Source organism: Lynx rufus, unplaced genomic scaffold (genome assembly GCF_022079265.1).
Source record: "Lynx rufus isolate CCGP_SWC_20201006 ecotype Redwood Valley unplaced genomic scaffold, mLynRuf1.p SCAF_9, whole genome shotgun sequence".
NCBI lineage: Eukaryota > Metazoa > Chordata > Mammalia > Carnivora > Felidae > Lynx > Lynx rufus.
In genome coordinates this window covers 7,417,828-7,438,066 of record NW_025814897.1, presented here as the reverse complement: position 1 = coordinate 7,438,066, position 20,239 = coordinate 7,417,828, and the positions used below count along the sequence as shown (strand labels likewise).

At 38.7% G+C, this 20,239-nt stretch overlaps 1 protein-coding gene across 1 annotated transcript in view; it reads right to left on the bottom strand.

The window, feature by feature from the left end:
- The window catches only part of DDX10 (DEAD-box helicase 10), a 277,089-nt gene that overhangs the window by 92,174 nt on the left and 164,676 nt on the right, over positions 1 to 20,239 (bottom strand). The window contains exon 16 of the mRNA XM_047071361.1: positions 14,034 to 14,090. Coding sequence (XP_046927317.1) covers positions 14,034 to 14,090 — 57 coding nt within the window. The remainder of the gene's footprint in view (positions 1 to 14,033; positions 14,091 to 20,239) is intronic.

The following is a 20,239-nucleotide window of genomic DNA, read 5'->3' as shown; positions in this document are numbered from 1 at the left end:
TGGCACAAAAACAGACACATAGATTAATGGAACACAAAAGAAAACCCAGAAATGGACCCACAACTATGGTCAACTAATCTTTGAAAATACAGGAAAGAATATCCAATGGAAAAAAGACAGTCTCTTCAACAAATACTGTTGGGCAAACTGGACGGCAACATGGAGAAGAACGAAAATGGACTACTTTCTTACACCATATACAAAAATAAACACAAAATGGATGAAAGACTTAGATGTGAGACAGGAAACCATCAACATCTCAGAGGAGAACACAGGCAGGAACATCTTGGACCTCGGCAACTTCTCACTAGACACACTGCCAGAGGCAAGGGAAACAAAGCAAGAATGAACTACTGGGGCTTCATCATGATAAAAAGCACAACAACAACAAAATTAACAAAACTAAAAGGCAGACTACAAAAGGGAAAAGACAAATCACAGATCTGATAAAGGGTTAGTGTCCAAATTCTAGAAAGAACTTAGCAAACTCAACACTCAAAACACAAATAATCCAATTAAGAAATGGGCAGAGGGGCACATGGGTGGCTCAGCTGGTTAAGCATTGAACTTCAGCTCAGGTCATGATCTCACGATTTGTGGGTTCGAGCCCCGCAGGGGGCTCTGTGCTGACAGCTCAGAGCCTGGAGCTTCCGTTTCTGTCTCCCTCTCTCTCTGCCCCTCCCCACTCATACTCTGTCTCTCTATATATATCAAAAATAAACATTAAAGAAAATTAAAAAAAAAAAAAGAAATGGGCAGAAGACATGAATAGACACTTTTCCAAACAAGACATCCAGATGACTAACAGACACATGAAAAGATGCTCAACATCATTCATCATCAGGGAAATACAAATCAAAACCATGAGGAGATACCACCTCACACCTGTCAGAATAGCTCAAATTAACAACACAAGAAACAACAAGTGTAGGCAAGGACACAGAGAAAGGGGAACCCTCTTACATTGTTGGTGGGAATGTAAACTGGTGCAACCACTGTGGAAAACAGTATAGAGGTTTCTCAAAAAGTAAAAAATAGAACTACCCTACGACCCAGCAATTGCACTACTAAGTATTTACCCAAAGGATACAAAAATACAGATTTGAAGGGGTACATGTACCCCGATGTTTACAGCAGCATTATCAATAATAGCCAACCTATGGTGAGAGCCCAAATGTCCATCAACTGATGAGTGGATAAAGAAGATATGGCATAAATATGCAATGGAATATAACTCAGCCATCAAAAACAATGAAGCATCTTTCCATCTGCAAAACGTGGATGGAGACAGAGTGTACTATGCTAAGTCAGTCAGAGAAAGACAAATACCATGTAATTTCACTCACATGTGAAATTTAACAAACAAAATAGATGAACATATGGAAGGGCAGAAAAAAAAGAGACAGGGAAACAAACTATAAGAGACTCTTTTTAAATTTTTTTTAAATTTTTTTTTTAATGTTTATTTATTTTTGAGACAGAGAGAGACAGAGCATGAATGGGGGAGGGTCAGACAGAGAGGGAGACACAGAATCCGAAACAGGGTCCAGGCTCTGAGAAGTCAGCACAGAGCCTGATGCGGGGCTTGAACTCACGGACCGCGAGATCATGACCTGAGCCGAAGTCGGACACTTAACCGACTGAGCCACCCAGGCGCCCCAGAGACTCTTAACAATAGAGAACAAACTGAGGGTTGATGGAGGGAGGTGGGTGGGGGGATGGGCTAGACAGGTGATGAGCACTAAGGAAGGCACTTATGATGAACACTGGGTGTTGTATGTAAGGGATGAATCACTGTATTATACTCCTGAAACCAATATTGCACTGTATGTTAACTAGCTAGAAATTAAATAAGAATTTGAAAAAGAAAGCACAGCAAAACAAGTTGATATAAATGGGATACTATAGTATTTACTCTTTTGTGTCTGGCTTCTTTGGCTCAATATCCATGAAATTTGTCTTTGTTACTGCATGTGCTAATAATTCATAATTACATAACATCTCATTATATCTACACACAGAATTTACATATTCTACAACTTGGGTTATTTCCCGAACATGAGGACTGTGAACAGTGCTGCTGTATGAGCATCTTGTAGTGGACGTCTCTGCATTCCTCCTGGGCATATACCTAAGAGTGCCAGTGTGGAGCTCCAGGTAGGCACACATCCAGCTTTGTAGACACGGCCAGACATCTCTCCCAAGGAGCTGTGCTATTAATCAGGAAAAGTAAAGCTTAGGGGATTACAGTGATTTTGTACCTAAATATACAGTGATCTAGGACAAGAACTAGAGATAAGTTCCAGGTTTCATAATTTAATATCACTCCCTCCTGAACATTGCAGATAATGCTCAAGGCAATCAGGCTGAGATTCATCAGTGTACAATCTGAAGGACAGAAGACCGATCAACTCTTCAATAGTGTCAGAAGACCTCTGTCTGTCAGGTCCTGAGACAGAAACCAGAAGGGTTTTTAACCTACGAAATTAGGTATATGACCTTAACCAAGTCATTTACTTATGTAGCTTCTGTAGGTAAGATTTTTCAAATGTCAGATGACTGAATGCTTCCAATTATTACATAAGTTGATGAATCAAGGAGGGAAATCTAGACAAAAGCACCTTGAAGAGGATAAAACACTGTGATAGTACCGAAAATCTTTAACAACACCATCAATGAAGAACAAAGTCTAGAGTTCTCTTCAAGTCAAGAATCTTTGGACCCTGTAATGTGTGTGTGTGTGTGTGTGTGTGTGTGTGTGTGTGTGTGTGTGTGTCTGTCAATAATAAAGAGTTACTAAGCAAAGGGAAAAATATCCCTGTATAAAACACTGCAGACACCTGGCTACAATTCTACCCAAAGAAAGAAAATACAGCCAACAGTAATTAGTTAATGTTGCTGGTAATAGTAACTGCAAGGATAATAATAATAAATTAGCTAATTAGAGCTGGATGGTTACAAAGCATTTCATATATATATATATATATATATATATATATATATATATATATAATTCTTTTAGAGGATGGCAGGGGGAAGGTGTCAGTGAGAAAAACAAGTTCTCAAGGCTATTTTCATTATATTTGATTATCTCCAGGAACAAATTCTTCCAGCCCCTAGATTTTCTCTTTTGAATACTGCTTACAGCGCTCTCCAACACAAGTCTTCATGGCTTCAGGAAAGGGCTCACAGTAAGCTTGGCTACTCTACAGCTCACACACACCTTCATCCCCCCAAAGAGCTTTCCTTATTCACAAGAAAGTATTTTTTTATTCACTAATTTGATTTTACTTTTTTATTATTTTTTAAAATATAATTTATTGTCAGGTTAGCTAACACACAGTGTATATAGTGTGCTCTTGGTTTCAGGGGTCGATCCCCGTGATTTATTGCTTACATACAATACATACAATCCCGTGATTTATTGCTTACATACAATACCCAGTGTTTATCCCAACAAGTGGCCTCCTTAATACCCATCACCCCCACTACCCCCATCAACCCTCAGCAGTTTGTTCTCTGTATTTAAGAGTCTCTTATGGTTTGCCTCCCTCTCTGTTGGACACTATTTTTCCCCTTCCCTTCCCCTACGGTCTTCTGTTAAATTTCTCAAGTTCCACATATGAGTGAAAACATAGGATATCTGTCTTTCTCTGACCGACTTATTTCACTTAGCATAATACCCTCCAGTTCCATCCACGTTGTTGCACACAGGAGGATTTCATTCCTTCTCATTGAACAAGAAACTATTTCACATAGGACTAGTGGATATCATAAATACTTAAAAATTAGGAATCGGTTTTATTCCCTCACTGATCTCCAAAATCAGGAATGGTCTTTAGGAATTAGCACAGAACTTATTCCCATTTTCTTTTTCCTGTGTTTCATTTCATTTTTGTTTCTGTTATTCCCTTTTTCCAACTTCCTCATTTAAAAGACTGAGGACAACCTTCTTGTTAAGAAATACCAGGATCCTCTTCCTCCCTGTTCTCCCTGCCAGTAATTGTGTTAGATTCTGACTAAGTGTTACAAGTATGATTGACTCTGTTTACACACCATTCTGTTTATCTCCATCTCTTCTGATAAAAGAAGATATTTAACACCAAACTATGTGCAAGATGACAATTCTACATTTGGTGTGTCATTTAAGAAACAAGAAGGTACTATGAATTTAGTAATACAAATTCATATTGTGATCATATTAAGAGCTTTTAGAATACTTTTAGGGATGCCTGGGTGGCTCAGTCTGTTAAGTGTCTAACTCTTGATTTCAGCTCAGCAAATGAGTTAACAGTCCATGAGTTCGAGCCCTGCGTCAGGCTTTGTGCTGACAATGCAGAGCCTGCTTGGGATTCTCTCTCTCCCCCTGACTGCCCCTCCCCTACTTGCAATGTCTCTGCCTCTCAAAATAAACAAATAAACTTAAAAAAAAAGAGTATTTTTATCAGTTATATTACATATTACATACGTTAAACAATTATACATAATAAGTTACCTGCATCATATAATATATAGATTACAGATAATTTATTCTTGGGATAGCCAATGTTGGAAATTTATAAGAATTGGAAAAAATCTCTACTGATAACATGGAAAACCCACACAGATTCTTATACCACACTCGGAAAATCATTAAAATCAAGATTTATGGTAATTCTCTAGACCTGTCCTCAGTTTCTCGTATAAATGAAAGGATTCTGAGTTGTAAAGCAAAATCTTAACAAAAAAGGAGAAAAGGACCCACGTGCACTTCTTTCCCCAGTAATTTGGGATTTTTGTTTACTGTAAGAAATTATGATAGTATGAACTCCCAAAAGATAGTAATAGTTTTATTAACAGCCAATCAAAGTTATCATGCACATCATTAGTGAGTAGTAATACATATGAAAATAAAGGTCGATGATTCTAAGCATCAGCTTCCACAATCATAATGGCCACACATACATGTACACATGCTCACAAGAGTTTCTACAAAGTAGGGTATGTGTTAATGACCACACAATTACCAAATGACTACAAGGATTCAGATAAAGTTAATTTGTTCTGCTAGAGAAGATGTTCCTATAAACCACTAACTCAAATATGTAAGTGTCAAATTATCTCTAACTTGTGATTAAGCAGAATAAAGCACAACTGAGTATAAAGGGCATCACAGGGATTGACCTACTCTGTTTTGGTCCAATGTGAAATCAAAGACCTCATGTACTGGAATTGAGCTAAATGACCACCCAAATGAGCAGAGTCCATCAGAGCATTTAATAATACAATGATTTACAAGACACAGAAAGGGATAATATGTATACATACATATGCACATATATACCCACACATGTATATACACATATGTATGTGTAAGTGAGAGAGAGAGAGAGCGAGAGAGAGAGAGAGCACAAACACACGAGCTCTTTTTCTGGCACCTTATTCAAACGTGTTTTGAGTCTATTTTTCCCAAAATTGTATCTGCTTATAACATTTTATTTTACAAGTTTTATAAAAGAAACAACGTTCTTTAAAAAGTATTAAAAGAAATACCTGAATTAGTCATTAAAATTCTGTCTCGAATTAACCTGTTATTTATTGCATTGCAAGTTTAAAAGCAACAAGTCTGACTTGTCTGAAAATTTTGATCTTCTTCTCAAGGTTCACAGCTTGCACAGGATGGGTTTATGATCACCCTTCATCTTAACACCCACCGCACAACTCTCAGTGGTCATGAGTCAGGAGGTAGAGACTGGCTTGCATCTGAGTCCTAGCTCTCTAACAGTCTAAGCACATTTGAATTAGGTTCTAATTATTCAGGCAACCCATGTTCACAACCACCAAACACAATATTCACCATGACACTGCCAACAGTGAAGCTGTACCAGAATTGCTGTTCTATAAACTTGGTATAAGTTAATGGATTTGTTTGTAGTGGTGATGAATAAACGAGAAGGGGGAAGGAAGGAGCAGCAATCTGAAGAGCCCTGGGTGTCATGGGTGCATTCAGTCTGGCAAAAATTTAAATCAGTAGAGTGCAACTCCACTCTATTCTATGGGTACAGTCTCTGTGTTTCAATTTTTTTTAACGTTTATTTATTTTTGAGACAGAGAGAGACAGACTATGAACGGGGGAGGGGCAGAGAGAGAGGGAGACACAGAATCGGAAACAGGCTCCAGGCTCCGAGCCATCAGCCCAGAGCCCGACGTGGGGCTCGAACTCACGGACTGCGAGATCGTGACCTGAGCTGAAGTCGGATGCTTAACCGACTGAGCCACCCAGGCGCCCCCAGTCTCTGTGTTTCAAGGAGGCTATGACTGACACAGCATTAACATGTAAATGCTAACTTTAAGAATGAATATACCTGCATTTCCTTAAATATTCAATAAATATTTATAAGCATTTACTACCTGCCAGCTACTAGGACAACTCTCAATTCCTCATCTCAAAGAGTTTACAGGTTAGCAATGAGAGTCAAAACCACCAAGAATTAAGGCAAAACAGTGTACAAAAAGGTAATAGGGCAGAAAGAAATGCCTAACTCTGCCTGAAGGGGGCAGGACAGTCTTCAAAACAATCTTTTTAATGTTTATTTTTGACAGAGAGAGAGAGAGACAGAGTGTGAGCAGCGGAGGAGGACCGAAAGAGGGATACAGAATCTGAAGCAGGCTGCAGGCTCTGAGCTGTCACTAAAGAGCCTGATCCAGGGTTCAAACCCATGAACCATGAGATCATGACCTGAGCCGAAGTCGGACACTCAACCGACTGAGCCACCCAGGTGCCCCAGGACAGTCTTCAAAAAGGAAACAGTACCTAGAAGGAAGAAGCAGCGAAGGTGAGGACATCCCACGGAGAGGGGAAATTTGTATAAAAGAAGTAAAGGAGAATATGGCATGTTTAACTGATCTGCATGGCCAAAAATAATGGTAATCTACTTCATAATAGTTCATTCATATGAAAAGACTTTATTACTGGGATTATGGTGATTTACAGAAACTAATAGGAAATTAACACTACTCTGTATCTGCCAATGATTATATATCTAACTGGTCTGTTTCTTAGTACCTACTGTAAGATGAACTAAATGTAGACACTAAGAGCAATTTCATGAGGAAATCTGTTTACGTGTAATTTCTGCTTTAGGTTTTAAGATTCTCATATGTGAATACTCTTTACTGCCTTGGAAATGAGGTGACCATATGGCCCAATGCTTAAGTATTAAGGCTTTGAAGTCCTGTCAAGTAGACAGGAGTCTAAGCTCTGCCATTATCCTAGCCATGTGATCTTGAGAAAGTTGCATAAACATCCTAAGCCTCAACTTCCTCATTTACAAAATGAAGATAATAATACCAGTTAACTCACAGTGCTATTTGTGAAGATTAAAGCAGTAATGCACAAAGAGCATTTAATCACAGTACTTGTAACATAGCAGGCAGTCAATGAATGACAGCAGCTACTACTGTTATGCTTTACAATTTTCACAAAAATTGTACCCCAAACTCACGTTCCTATTACGATTCTTAGGTATGCTACAGGAAAAAGAAGGGATATTCTTTATAAAAATTGCTTGATATACTTAACACTGGTGCTATTGAAACTTTCAATATTACTTGGGTTTCAGTCTTTAAAAAGTGTTGAGATTGTGACTGAGAGCATAGTGTCAATAACTTCCTTATTCCTGTGATATCTTAAATAAATCTAAGAAAATTCTAAACTACATGCACTGCTCTTTGTTATTTCCTATATTGTTATACTGGGGGAAGGGACTTTAAGGGAGAATGAAAAACACACACGTAAGCACCCAGAGACCTGGGGTCTGGCCAGGTTTTGTTGTTATTTAACTGTAAGATCTCGGAAGAATCACCTATTCATAAAAACTCTTCACTTCCTCACATGAAAAATAATTATTTGGAATAGAAGAGTCTTCTCTTCAAAGGTTTGTATTCTGAGATGAGGATAGGGAGGTGGGAATGGAGAGTAAGTGTTTACCGGACACCGATTTTCATCCAGGCTGAGAAGGTTCTAGAAATGGGTACTGGTGGTGGTTGCACAGCAGTGTGAATACAATTGATGCCAAACATTACACTTAAAGATGGTTAAAATAGTGAATCTTATGTGTATTTTATAGCAATAAAAAATATTTTAAAAGAATTTTTAAGTTTGTGCCTGTATCCCAGTAAGCCATTCACTCACCCATTCAGTCAGTCATCAAATATTTATCGAGAGCTCATCATGAAACAAGCACTGTGATGGAGACACCATGAACAAGACTTAGAGCTGAGCAGGAAGACACATACACAGACATGTATCCAAGTAAGTGCCATGAACCATCGGATGCTTTATACAGGAGAATGGAGTGCAAGTTATAAAAGCAGAAGTCCATTTTACCTGAGGTGATCGGAAAAGTCCGCATAAAAGGGAGAACCCATAAGCTGAGTCTTAAAAGAACACATGTATTCACCATGTGGAAGAGATCATAGCCAGCAGGATTCTTTCTCCCATACTTAACTTTAAATCTTCACGACTAGAGAACAATTCTCTGACAAGAAAACACTGAAACTATCTCTCAAGTGATCCAAGATAGTTAAAAGTTCAAATTTAGTAATCCCTTCTTCTTCATTACCAAGAAGGATAGAGAAATAAAGAGAGAGAGAGAGACAGACAGAGACAGAGACAGAGAAAGAGACAGAAGAGAAAGGAAAGGTAGGGAGGGGTGGGGAAGAGAGAAAAAGGAAGGGAGTGAAAAGAAAAGAACAGAATCATTATATTAATATTCCCACAAACCAAACCAACACTAGAATCACAGTAAAAGCTAAACTTCCTTGGGTATTCATTGTTCACTTAGGTAGATATTAATGGGAAAAAAGCATGTCATCTAAAAGACTCAGTGCTATTTATTTAAAAAGGAGAAGGACAGCATAATGGGTCTTATAATAGCACTAAAACAAGGTACTATTTGAGCAATTTGCCTAGAGAAACAGAATGACTCATTTAGGGCACCATTAAATAAGTGATTATATCAGAGCAGCAGAGGGCACCCTAGAAAGGTTCAAGTCCCTTCAGATGTGAGAGCAATTTACTTTCACAGAGGACCTTTGCTTTCTCTGGGAACTGGGACTATAAACAAACTTATGTTTCCATTATCTTGTTTTTAATTTTATCAAAAGTTCTTTGGTTTAAAATAAACTGACCCTCTAAAGCTCTTGAAATTCTAACTGTATTAAAAACAAAGAAATGGACCAGTAAAATTTCAATACTATGAAATGCCAGAAAAAAAAAAAAAAAGGAGGGGGGTGGTGGATGGAAGGTTTATATGAAATACACAGAATGAGGAGAAATTTTCCCCAAAATCAAAATTTTTAATTTAGTGTCAGTCAATAAAACACTACCAAAAAGAAATAAAAACAAAGGCTTAGGACCTAGGAATGACCATTACCAACATTTATTAACTTGTATTAGTAGCTCTGTAAGGAAAGATCATCCTTTAAGACATGGGAGAAAACAAAAGAGTTGTCCACGAATGTTGAGAAAGGCTGTGGATCCCTATCAGGAACTGCAGTGAGTACAACGCATACATTTTTGTTAGGTATCTCGGCTCAGATCAAGATTACATGGGACCACAAAAATGTAAGCATGATTAAAAGTGACTATGTCATATACACCCTTCATTTTATATGTGGCGAGAAGAAGCCAGAAAGGGAAACGACATGTCAGGTGTCACCCAGCAACAATGGACACAGCCTACCTTCTAGTGTCAGTTCAGAGGTCTACCTTAACTCATCGGATTTGCTATTAGTCTTTTCTATGAACAGCTATTAGCCCACATATATAAATCAGGTTTCTTTTAAAGAAAAACAATATAAAATAAAAGGGGTAAAGAGTAACATACTGAAGCAGCATGGGGCAATAACAGTAACAGGATCCAGAGAGCTTGAGTAGACATACTATTTCTGCCACCAAGGAAGCCAGTGATGGGAGTAAGTCATTTACTTGCTGTTAGCCTTAATTTATTTGAGTACTGCTAAAATATTAAGTATATATTTAAGTAGAACCATTATTACAAATAAAAGCTTAGTATACATGAAGAAAAACATGGAGCTGCTCTGACTGAAGTCAAAATGGTAGCCCAGAGTCCTGCCCCACATACCTCCAACAGACACCTAGGCTATTCGATGTACTACTTAAAACTCAAACTACTGGAGCAGGTCAGTGGAGGCCATCCTCTTAAATGTCATGAACCAAGAAAAGTCCAAAAAGATTTTGAAGGATTGACTTTGTCGAGAAATGATGATTCTTAAAATCATCATTATATATCATAAATAAAAAGACAATCCAAAGCAAAAACAATAGAATGTTCTACCAAAGTGAATAAATGCAGCTTTGCTATGTGAAACTATCCGTGGCTAGAAAAAAAAGATAATTATAGACCAAGAGATTAGAAAATCACTCCAGACCATCTCTCAGGTCTACTCATGTTCTAAAGTTATACAACTCCTATTTCTTTGCATCCTATGTCCTCCAAGAACTAACTGAGACCACCTGAGGTATCCAAAGAACTGTTTTCTAAGACCACTATTTGTTAAGCAAATAAGTAAAGCGTCCCAGGGTCACTAAAGTTAAAAAAAAAGCAATAAAAACTAGAGAAAAATCAAGCTAAAGTTTACTAGTATAAAACTTCACACTCATAGGGCATTTTAGTTATTTTAATAGAACTTTCCCCACACCTAAAAAATAACAACTACCAAAGCATGTGTAATATACTCAAGCAACACCTAACTTTCCATCGTTTAAGTGCCTGTGAGCTATTTCCTACTCTTTATTCCTTCATAGTCATTGTTCAGTTTTATCAACCTCATACCTCTGTTTAATAAATTCTACTTTCTTTTCAAAAGCAGCATAGCACAGAGATATTTCCGGGGATCTATTTCTTCAAGTTTCAGCACTGTTGTTCTTTTCTTTACGTTTCTGCATAATCACTGCAGACACTGGAGATTAGTACAAGCACTTGTGACTATCAGAGTAACAGGAGGGAAGCTGAAGGAAGGGGTGAGGCTGCATTTCCAGGATTATGGAACCTCCCTGAACCTCAAGAGACATGTGGTCTATTGATCATTGCTACAACTGCCTGTTTCATCTCTTAGCTTAAAATTTCTAAGTTCTAAGAACACACACATCCTGTCAAAGTAAAAAGTCCATTTTGCAGTTCAAATATTTCTCTGCTGAACAAAGTTTTGATACTCACAACACTTCCATACTCCAAATCATTAAGTACTGGGTTCCCAGAAAACCTCAAGAGTTTGAAGTTCATGTTTCTTTCCTACTCTTGGCACCGCACATAACATTTTCTAGGCAAGTCGTACATCTGTCTTTTAACAAAGAGTTCCATCAGAATGCTGAGAGGTCCATTCCGACTGGGTTTCACTGCACTCCATCTTTCAAACAACTTTTTCTAGTAATATTTTCTATGTCGGAAGAGAGAACCACCAACCATCATTTATAAAACTGAAACCACACATTATCATTAAGCTTTCACCTTTTTGGGAAATAAAGACAAATCCATTAATTTTCACTTGAATGCTTTTTTTTGCCAGTTAAAAAAATACGTATTCTGTCTTCTATGTTCCTCCTTGTATGGCATGGTATTTGCCAAATGGAGCGCAAAACCAGGCACAAAGAGCCATGGGCATCTCCCTTTCTCGCACAGTCAGTGGCCTGCAGACTCTTCACAGAGCTCTGGCCAGGTGACACTACACGTCCTGGCACAGTAGGTCTGAGAAGACCACTTCCTCTCACCACTAAGACATCGTCTAGATACCTTGCAGGCTGAGTAACTGAAAGATGCTCTAGCCTGAAGGTGAACAAAGGGCCTCAGAAGACAGAGCCACAAGTCACACAATGATTACATGGAAACATACGCAAGAGGGGATAAAATCTACTCTAACACTGACTCATCCATCATTTAAAGCACACGCACAAAGACAATAAGGAAATCTGGTAATTCACACCAGGCATTTCTTCTTAGACATTACAGAAGATAGAGCCATCACCCCTTTTTCCACCGTCTCTCTAAATTAGATCTTCTGGTTCTATTTCCAAAGGGCACCTGAAAAGCCACGAGAATCTCCATCCTGCCGCTTTCATTTGAAAAGAAGCAGGGCACAAAAAGGCTGACCCAAGCTAACCCCTCAGGCTCCGACGGTCAGCCTGAATCTGCCACCGCTGCCAGCCCTTGCTGTCTCACGGGAACGCTGGAGGCCTGGCTACAAACAGCCGCTTGCCCCTCTGCTAGAATCACTCCTACAGGAGGCCTGCCGCCTCGGAGCACGCAGTCGAGGTCGTGAAAGGGAGGCAGTTCTACCACCCAGAGCGGGAGTGAAGCATACCCTCTGTCTACTGAGCACTTCTGGCCGAGCAGCAGAGCCATGGTGGCCACAGAGCCTCTTCTGTTTGTTTCCAGGATGGGCCTTACTGGTCAGACAGAAATGAGGTGTCTTCATTTCTTGTCACATGCCAGGAAACAAACAGATGATGAACATTTACGGGGGTAGAAAGTGGAAGGGTGGGCTGAGCTGGAGGAGTTCATTTTAGAGAACTGCCCCAATAGAAAAACCGAACTGACAGTGTTTCCAGCTTTATGCTTAGTTCCCCGCCGGCACAGTACCAAATCCAAACGCATACACCAACTCCCAAAAAAATAAGAGGCACAAGAGGCAGGCCCACAGGTGAGAGCAACTTCTTATGACTTAAACCACTGCAACAGGTAAAGCACACATTGTCAACAACAACAACAACAACAACAACAACAAAAACATTTTAGTAATACACACGAATATGTGTGAATCCACACAAAGGAAATACAGTAACCAAGCTTTCTTTTGGCTCCAGATTACATCTTTCATTTCATAATTTTATATGCAGAAAAGAGAGCTTCTCAGTGAAATAAAGTAAGTTTAGTTTTATGATGAACATGCAATATTCATAAATATCAAATGCTTTTGTTAGATTTAAAGTTTTCTTCTTAAATTTAAATTTTTCCCACGACAGCCCCTAAGAAGTAATTTCTATGCCGTGACAGTTCACGTCTGCATTTTAAAAGCATATGCAGAATCCACCACCTGATTTCGCAGTCAGGCCACACACACAATGGCTCTCGTTTTCGGGCACGTCTGAAGACAGAGTGATATTTAATACTGAATATAAACAGTCTTTTCATCTTACTCTGCAGAGTAATTGCTTCCCACTTCAGAACTATAAAATGAGTTATCATCTCTGACTTGCTCTCTAAGTGCTATGGCCAGCATGGAAAAAATGACAAAGAATATTATGGGCTTACTCAAGGGAGTCAGATCTTTGCTAACTGCCAAGAGGAAATCATGGCTAGTCAGGCATAGCACAGTGAGATACGGCATGAGAAATAACATACGTTACCGGGTCCTGGTTCTAGCAAATCATTTGTGCTCAATGACCTCAGAATGTAGAAGCTGAACCATTCTCAGTGTCCAACACACCAGATAAAAACTATAGCTGCACATGGATGGTGTTCACAACGGTACGTACATAAGCGATACTGTGCTGTTTATAGGATACACTAAAGGTACCCGATACGGAGTGCTCTCCCCTAGCTTCTAGGAGTTGAAGTGAAGCAATCAGTGCTCTCAGAGTCATCTACTATGAAGCTGGGTCCACACAGCTGTCTGCCTGGTCAAAAGACGACAGAGTGTAAAATCCTGCCAAGCTTGGTCCACAAAGCCAACCTTCTCCCGTATTTAATAGGCACAAAATAGAATGGGAAAAGGTGGCGGGAGCAATAGGGCAAAGGCCAGCAAACAAATTATCTTATGCATTTTTCATCCTGCATCACAGAGGAAAGAAATAATTGGAGAAAGTAAATGACAAGGACACATGGACTTATATCCAACTTGAACGTCATGATATACAGATAAATATAAAAATGCATACGGACAAGCAGAATATTTAAATCCCATTCAATGTCAATATTTAAATCCCATTCAATGTTACCAACATTTTTCTCATAAAAAATATCAATCCTTACCTTTGCTTGTCTCTTACTGGCTTCTCTTCTGGCTTCCCTTTCCTTCAGTCTTTTCTCCTACAAGAACAAGGGGGAATTAGCAGCATATAAACTTTGATTACATGTAAATCAGACTACACATTCTTGACTTTTTTTTTTTAAAGCCAACTGATACCTGGCATTCATTTTTCAATAAATACTTACTGAATGCCCTCGATGGGAATGGCGTAAGTTATCATAATCATTAAGATGTGGAGACAGACCACAGTTCTACCACCTGCTAGCTGTGCAATCTGGGGCAACTTATTTGCATTTTGTAACTCTCCTTTTCTCACTGAAACATGAAGATAACAGGAACACACATTTCCTAAAACTGCTGTTAAGAATTATATAAAATACTATACATACGTGCTTAGCACCATGTCCAACGTATAACTGGTACACAATCAATGTCAGCTATTAGAATAAACAGGAAAAAAATGCATTCGTGGTATTTCCCTTTTCCTCTATCTAAAGCAAAATCTATAAGGATATGAAATCTGTTCTTAGAAAAGTGGCTACATTTTCTCAAACAGATAACAACAGAAATTCATTCCTACAAAGCTTGTTATTTTATTATATTGTTTTATAATTGCTCCATTAGTTTTCCAATGATCGTAAGTAGGCACAAAACACAACACTGACATTTTTTAAAGTAAGGAAAAAATTAGTATGCACAATAAATTAGTATGCACAATATTAAAATTCAAAACAAAACAACCCAGCTAAAGTTGAAAATAGTTTTCTTTTAAATAAAACAACCTCTTCTTCCCTTCAAAAACAAAGTGTTAAAATAATAAAAAGGCTCGTCTTGGGAAGTCTGAGTGGCTCAGTCGGTTAAGCGTCTGACTTTGGATCAGGTCATGATCCCACGGTTCATGACTTCGAGCCCCGTGTCGGCTCTGTGCTGACAGCTCGGAGCCTGGAGTCTGCTTCGGGGTCTGTGTCTCCCTCTCTCTCTGCCCCTCACGTGCTCACACTCTGTCTCTGTCTACAAAACAGGCTACAAAATAGATGAAAGTAGCAAAATAATATTAAAGAAAAGGATTTACAACAACTAATCATCACGCTTAGTTTGAGAGTTGGCTCTAGTTTGTGGATGCACGTATCTGTAATATCATCCCTCTTCTCTCTTACACACACTTCAGTTCTATGTCCTACAAAAAGAAGTTTCTGGGTTTTTGAAGGTCACAGTGACTTTCAAGTGCTATGCTGCTCAAACTTATTTTAAAACTAAAGCTACATAAAATATAGGCGTGCAAAACATCAAATAACGAGAGTGATGAAACTGAACTTTTATAAAAACATATGCCCATTAACACACCATTATTACACTGTATTTCTTACAAACACTAATACCTCTGAATTAAACAGCAGTATACTAGGCATTTTACACATACTTTTTAAGCTATTTAAAAAAACTTTGCAAGTATTATTCTTTCCATTTCATAGATGAAAAAACTGAACCAAGGTGATTAAGTAACATCTGGGATCACACAGCCAGCCAATGATGAAGCTTAGACTAAAACCAGGTCTAAGGAGCCAACATCCTCACTCTCTCAACCCCAGGACACTTCCCCCCCTTCCCTCCTTCAATTCCAGCACACCTCTCCCCACCCTCCCCTCCATTAGAAAGCATACTTGTTTTGTGGATGCATAGTGTTTTTGTCTTATCAACATGTTTAAGACAAATATTCCATTTCTTTTTTTATTAATAATGGTCTGCTACCGTATGGGTCTTTTCATCCTAATAGCATTTTTCCCCCCCGATAGCATTTTGTGGACATTATCTAATTAATTTTTGCCAGTCTCTGTGCAGAGGGGGAAAAAGAAGATAATTAACCACATTTAACAGTCACACAAATTTTTGTTGTAATTATTCAGTAACTGGCCTTCTCCCAACGCATTAGAGGATCTGAAAATGGCACTTCAAAGTTCCAAACAATAACCTCAATATGTTCACATCGGAAAAACCCTTTCTATTCAAGTAAACATAATTTCCACTCTGGCCCTTTTTGTCTAGTCATTTTAATCTAGCAGAAAAGAACATATTGACAATTTTCCACTGCTAAGGAACTCCAGTATTACTTCATTATCGTCAAGGAAGGACATTATAAATTTCAAATTTTACCTGGCCATCAGAATTCACATGGGCATACAAATGGGCTAATTTTTCCTTGTAACATTTCTACCACAAGTCCCAGATGCATGAGGGACATCCAAAACCTTTAAAATAGGGAGTGACCACGAGCAGGACATGGAGCTTAAGTATAAATAAAAAGAACTTTCAATACTCGGTGAAACATAAGGAAAATTAGAAAACTTTTCCTTCTTATCTTAAAAAGCTATTACCACTCTACCTGAAAAGAGGGAGGAGTAAACATCAGTCTTCAAACAGAGGAAAAAACAGAAAGTAGAATTTATGGTAATCCAAAATTTAGGAAATGGATATAAGAAGAAAGTACATTTTTTCCTTTACTAAGGCAGGAAAAAATTTCTTTTTAAAAATATATACATATGATTTATAGATGTTAAAAAATGACAAGACAAAAAGATAAAGGTTGGAGTACAATGACTTTTATTTTAATAAAATAATTAAATTTTATTAGACTGAGCAATTGAGGTTCTCCCTCTCTCTTAATTTTTTGTGGTTCAAATGCTTCAAATCCTTTATTTTCCTATTTCATTTTTGAGGACACATTGGTAGCAAAAGCTATTTTATGCCACACAAAAATAAGGCAACATCTTATCTTTAGTCTTACCATCCTACAAATGATTAAATGTAAGAAGAGCGTGAAATTCAATAATAGAAACCAAATACACAAGGGGTAGGAAAACAGAAAAATCACATTTCAAGGTACAAAACACCCTCTTTACAGATGTTATTATACCTCTTGTGGCTTCTCACAAACTATAGATACCTAGCTTCCAGAAAAGCAAATACCATGAAGTATGAATTTCATCAGGAGACAGGACTACGTTATTTAAATCATTTCATTCTATGGCAATCTTGGAAATTCACAGATTTGGAAATACAACTCAGGAGCTGGTGGAAGCATAAGCTATTTGAATGAGTATCAGGTGACTGTGTCAGTTTGGTAAGGAATCAATTTCCCAGCTGTCAGAGAGAGCAGCAGGAGACATCTATCCTTCTTTCAGTATTACATGAACCTCTTTTTCAGGGAAGAAAATTGGCTCAACAGAAGTGAATAAAAGAATGATTACAAAGATTTCTGGCCCTGAAGACACCCCCTACCCTACAACAACAAAATCCCAGTTAACCTAAATCCTTCCCAGGGACTCCGAACAAAGCAAGGTTCTCTGATCTGTTCCCTCTTCTGTATATAAATCTGTAACAACTCCAACAAGGATATGAAGACAGGGAGAAAAGTAAGTATATCTGGAAACATCTGCTGAGCTACTATGTGCCAAGCCCCATGGTGGGCTTCTAAGGATTGGCCAAACAGTCTAGTTCCCCTGGTCTTTTTAGTCTATGACCTGGCCTTGTCAGACATATTGATTACATTAGCACCAAGCTCCGCCCATGTTCCTTAACCACAATCTCCAGCCATTAACCATCAATCTAACAACCACCACCTCACCTCTCAAACATCATATGGTGTTTAGAAAAAAAAAAATCGCATGATCCCACTTTATTTCAACAATAAAAAATAGAGATGATAAACAGCTCAAAGACTTGCCATGCAGTTGATGAGATCTATGCAATTTTGAGTATTTAAATGTGTTATTTTGGATGCTGAATATGAAGGAGGGCCCATGGATCAAGCTGCTGAACTGAGTGTCACAAAATGGTATAAGCTCTTTGGAATATAAAGAGAAACCTCTCAGGCAGACATCTCTAAATCAGAAAGGTTCCACAGTAACGGGCTGGCTCCTTTTCTAAATAGATTTTTTTTTTTTTAATGTTTATTTTTGAGACAGAGAGAGACAGGATGAATGGGGGAGGGTCAGAGAAAGAGGGAGACAAAGAATCTGAAACAGGCTCTAAGCTCTGAGCTGTCAGCACAGAGCCCGACGCAGGGCTCGAACTCACGGACTTGGAGATCATGACCTGAGCCAAAGTCGGACACTTAACCGACTGAGCCACCCAGGCGCCCCAGGGCTCCTTTTTTACAGTACACTTTGCTGTGATGGTAGTAGGAAGGGCTGAAACTGGAAAAGGGATGGGGATATACAAAAAGAGGATCTCCTTTCCTCCCCTGAAAGTAAGCTTTATTCATTAAGTCCAATTTGGAATTAAGCACCAGATGTTTAGTCCCTTATTCTCATGATGACATTGCTGACAACAGTAAAATTTCTTAAGGTCATCTGAGCCAGACCAGTCTTCGACAAGGCCTTAGGCTCTTAGACTCACAATTACTTAAAAATGGACTCTGGTGCTAGTAATTATATAGATATTGAATGAACACTCAAGCAAAGACATTATTAGTATTGGGTCCTAAACGAAGCTACTAACCACCACGCTTACTTTATTCCTTAATGTATTTGACAACAATGGCTTTGCTCTGGAAACATGAACAATTTCCATTATTTGTCATTCCTTCCTCAAAATCCTCCACTCCTATTCTCACCCTTTCATTCACTGTTTCAGAGTTAGCTGTTGTAAGAGAAGGCCTGATGGTTTAAGGTAGTTCAAACAGAACGAATAGTTAAAAAAAGAGTCTGTAGAATAACAAAGACCTTGGGGTAAGAGTCCCAGGCCTGCCATTTGTGACTCATGGGGCCATGGAAAATTACTTGATCCTTCCTTCTAGGTCTATTTTATCATCTGTAATTTGAAGCTAGCTCACTTTTCTCAGAAGTTAACTGTTAGCACTAATTCAATAACACATGCAAAGCACAGCACTGCAGATGCCCGATTATTGCTCCCCTCCTTCCTGATATCATATACATTTATGTTTTAAATACGTGGACTCAATGGCAACTCAATTCCGTGTCAACAAAGACAAAAATGAAACAGACTTCCTGAAAAGTCCCTGTGGCGACTGGGTGGCTCAGTTAAGCGTCCGACTTCAGCTCAGGTCATGATCTCGCAGTTTGTGAGTTCGAGCCCCGCATCGGGCCCTGTGCTGACAGCTCAGAGCCTGGAGCCTGCTTCGAATTCTGTGTCTCCCTCTCTCTCTGCCCTCCCCCAACTCGCACTCTCTCTCAAAATATTAATAAACACTGAAAATAAATGAATAAATAAATAAAAATAAATATAAATAGATAAATAACTAAATAAATAATAAATAAAAGGTCCCTTTAAGTCTTTTCTAACCTTCCGTTCATGCTAGTAGTACCATCTTTGCAAGCAGTCCAAGCCCCATCCTGGCATGGCTGTGTTATCTAAACCTATAATCCGAAGCCGATAAAGCACTCAAAGCAAATTTCCAGAAAATGAAAGAGAACTTCATGATGTATTGCTTCTCTCCACTCCCAGCTGTTCTAGCAGATATTATCAGCCTAAATACAAGTTATCTTCCAGAGCTAAGAATGATGACACACACCACAAAGCAGATTTTCACTCCATTCAAGTAAACGACGTCTTTCACTGACGTGATCCACAGCCCACCTTTGAGGGTTCTGACTGAATGGCAAGAAAACACGTTGTTTCCATGCAAATGTACTGGTTTTGCCTTTAGGATATACTAGTTTACTAATGGCCTAATATGAAAAAATTAGAGCTCCTGCTATAATCTTACTTCTGATGAGTGGTTTCAAAAGGTTCAACACAGAAAAGAGTAACAGGCCTAGTTAAGTACAGCTTCCTATGAGCCGCCAGGGAAAGGTGAGGATTGGAATGGTCTCAGAAAAAAAAAAAAAAAAAAAAATGAAGACTCAGCAAAGATAAATAAGGCTGCCGACTCAGTGACCAGAGCAGTTACACAAGTTCCCCTGACGTCCACAGAGTGGGCAGCTCGGGGTTCCAGGAGCAGGAAGCTAAATTTACTCCCAGGGACACCGTACCAGCTCTTTTGTTTGTGTTATAAACTAGCTAAAATTCTTGTTGCTCAGCTTCTAAACCTTTAGGACAAAGAAGATATTTACTTGAGCCACAGTAGAAATTACAGAGTTTTCAGAGTTTGGTAGATGAAAATATGAGTCAAGAACTGGTCTGTCAGCATGAAGGGTGACAATGAACAGCAGAGTCCTGTACCACAGAGACTGGGAGCACGTTCAAAACC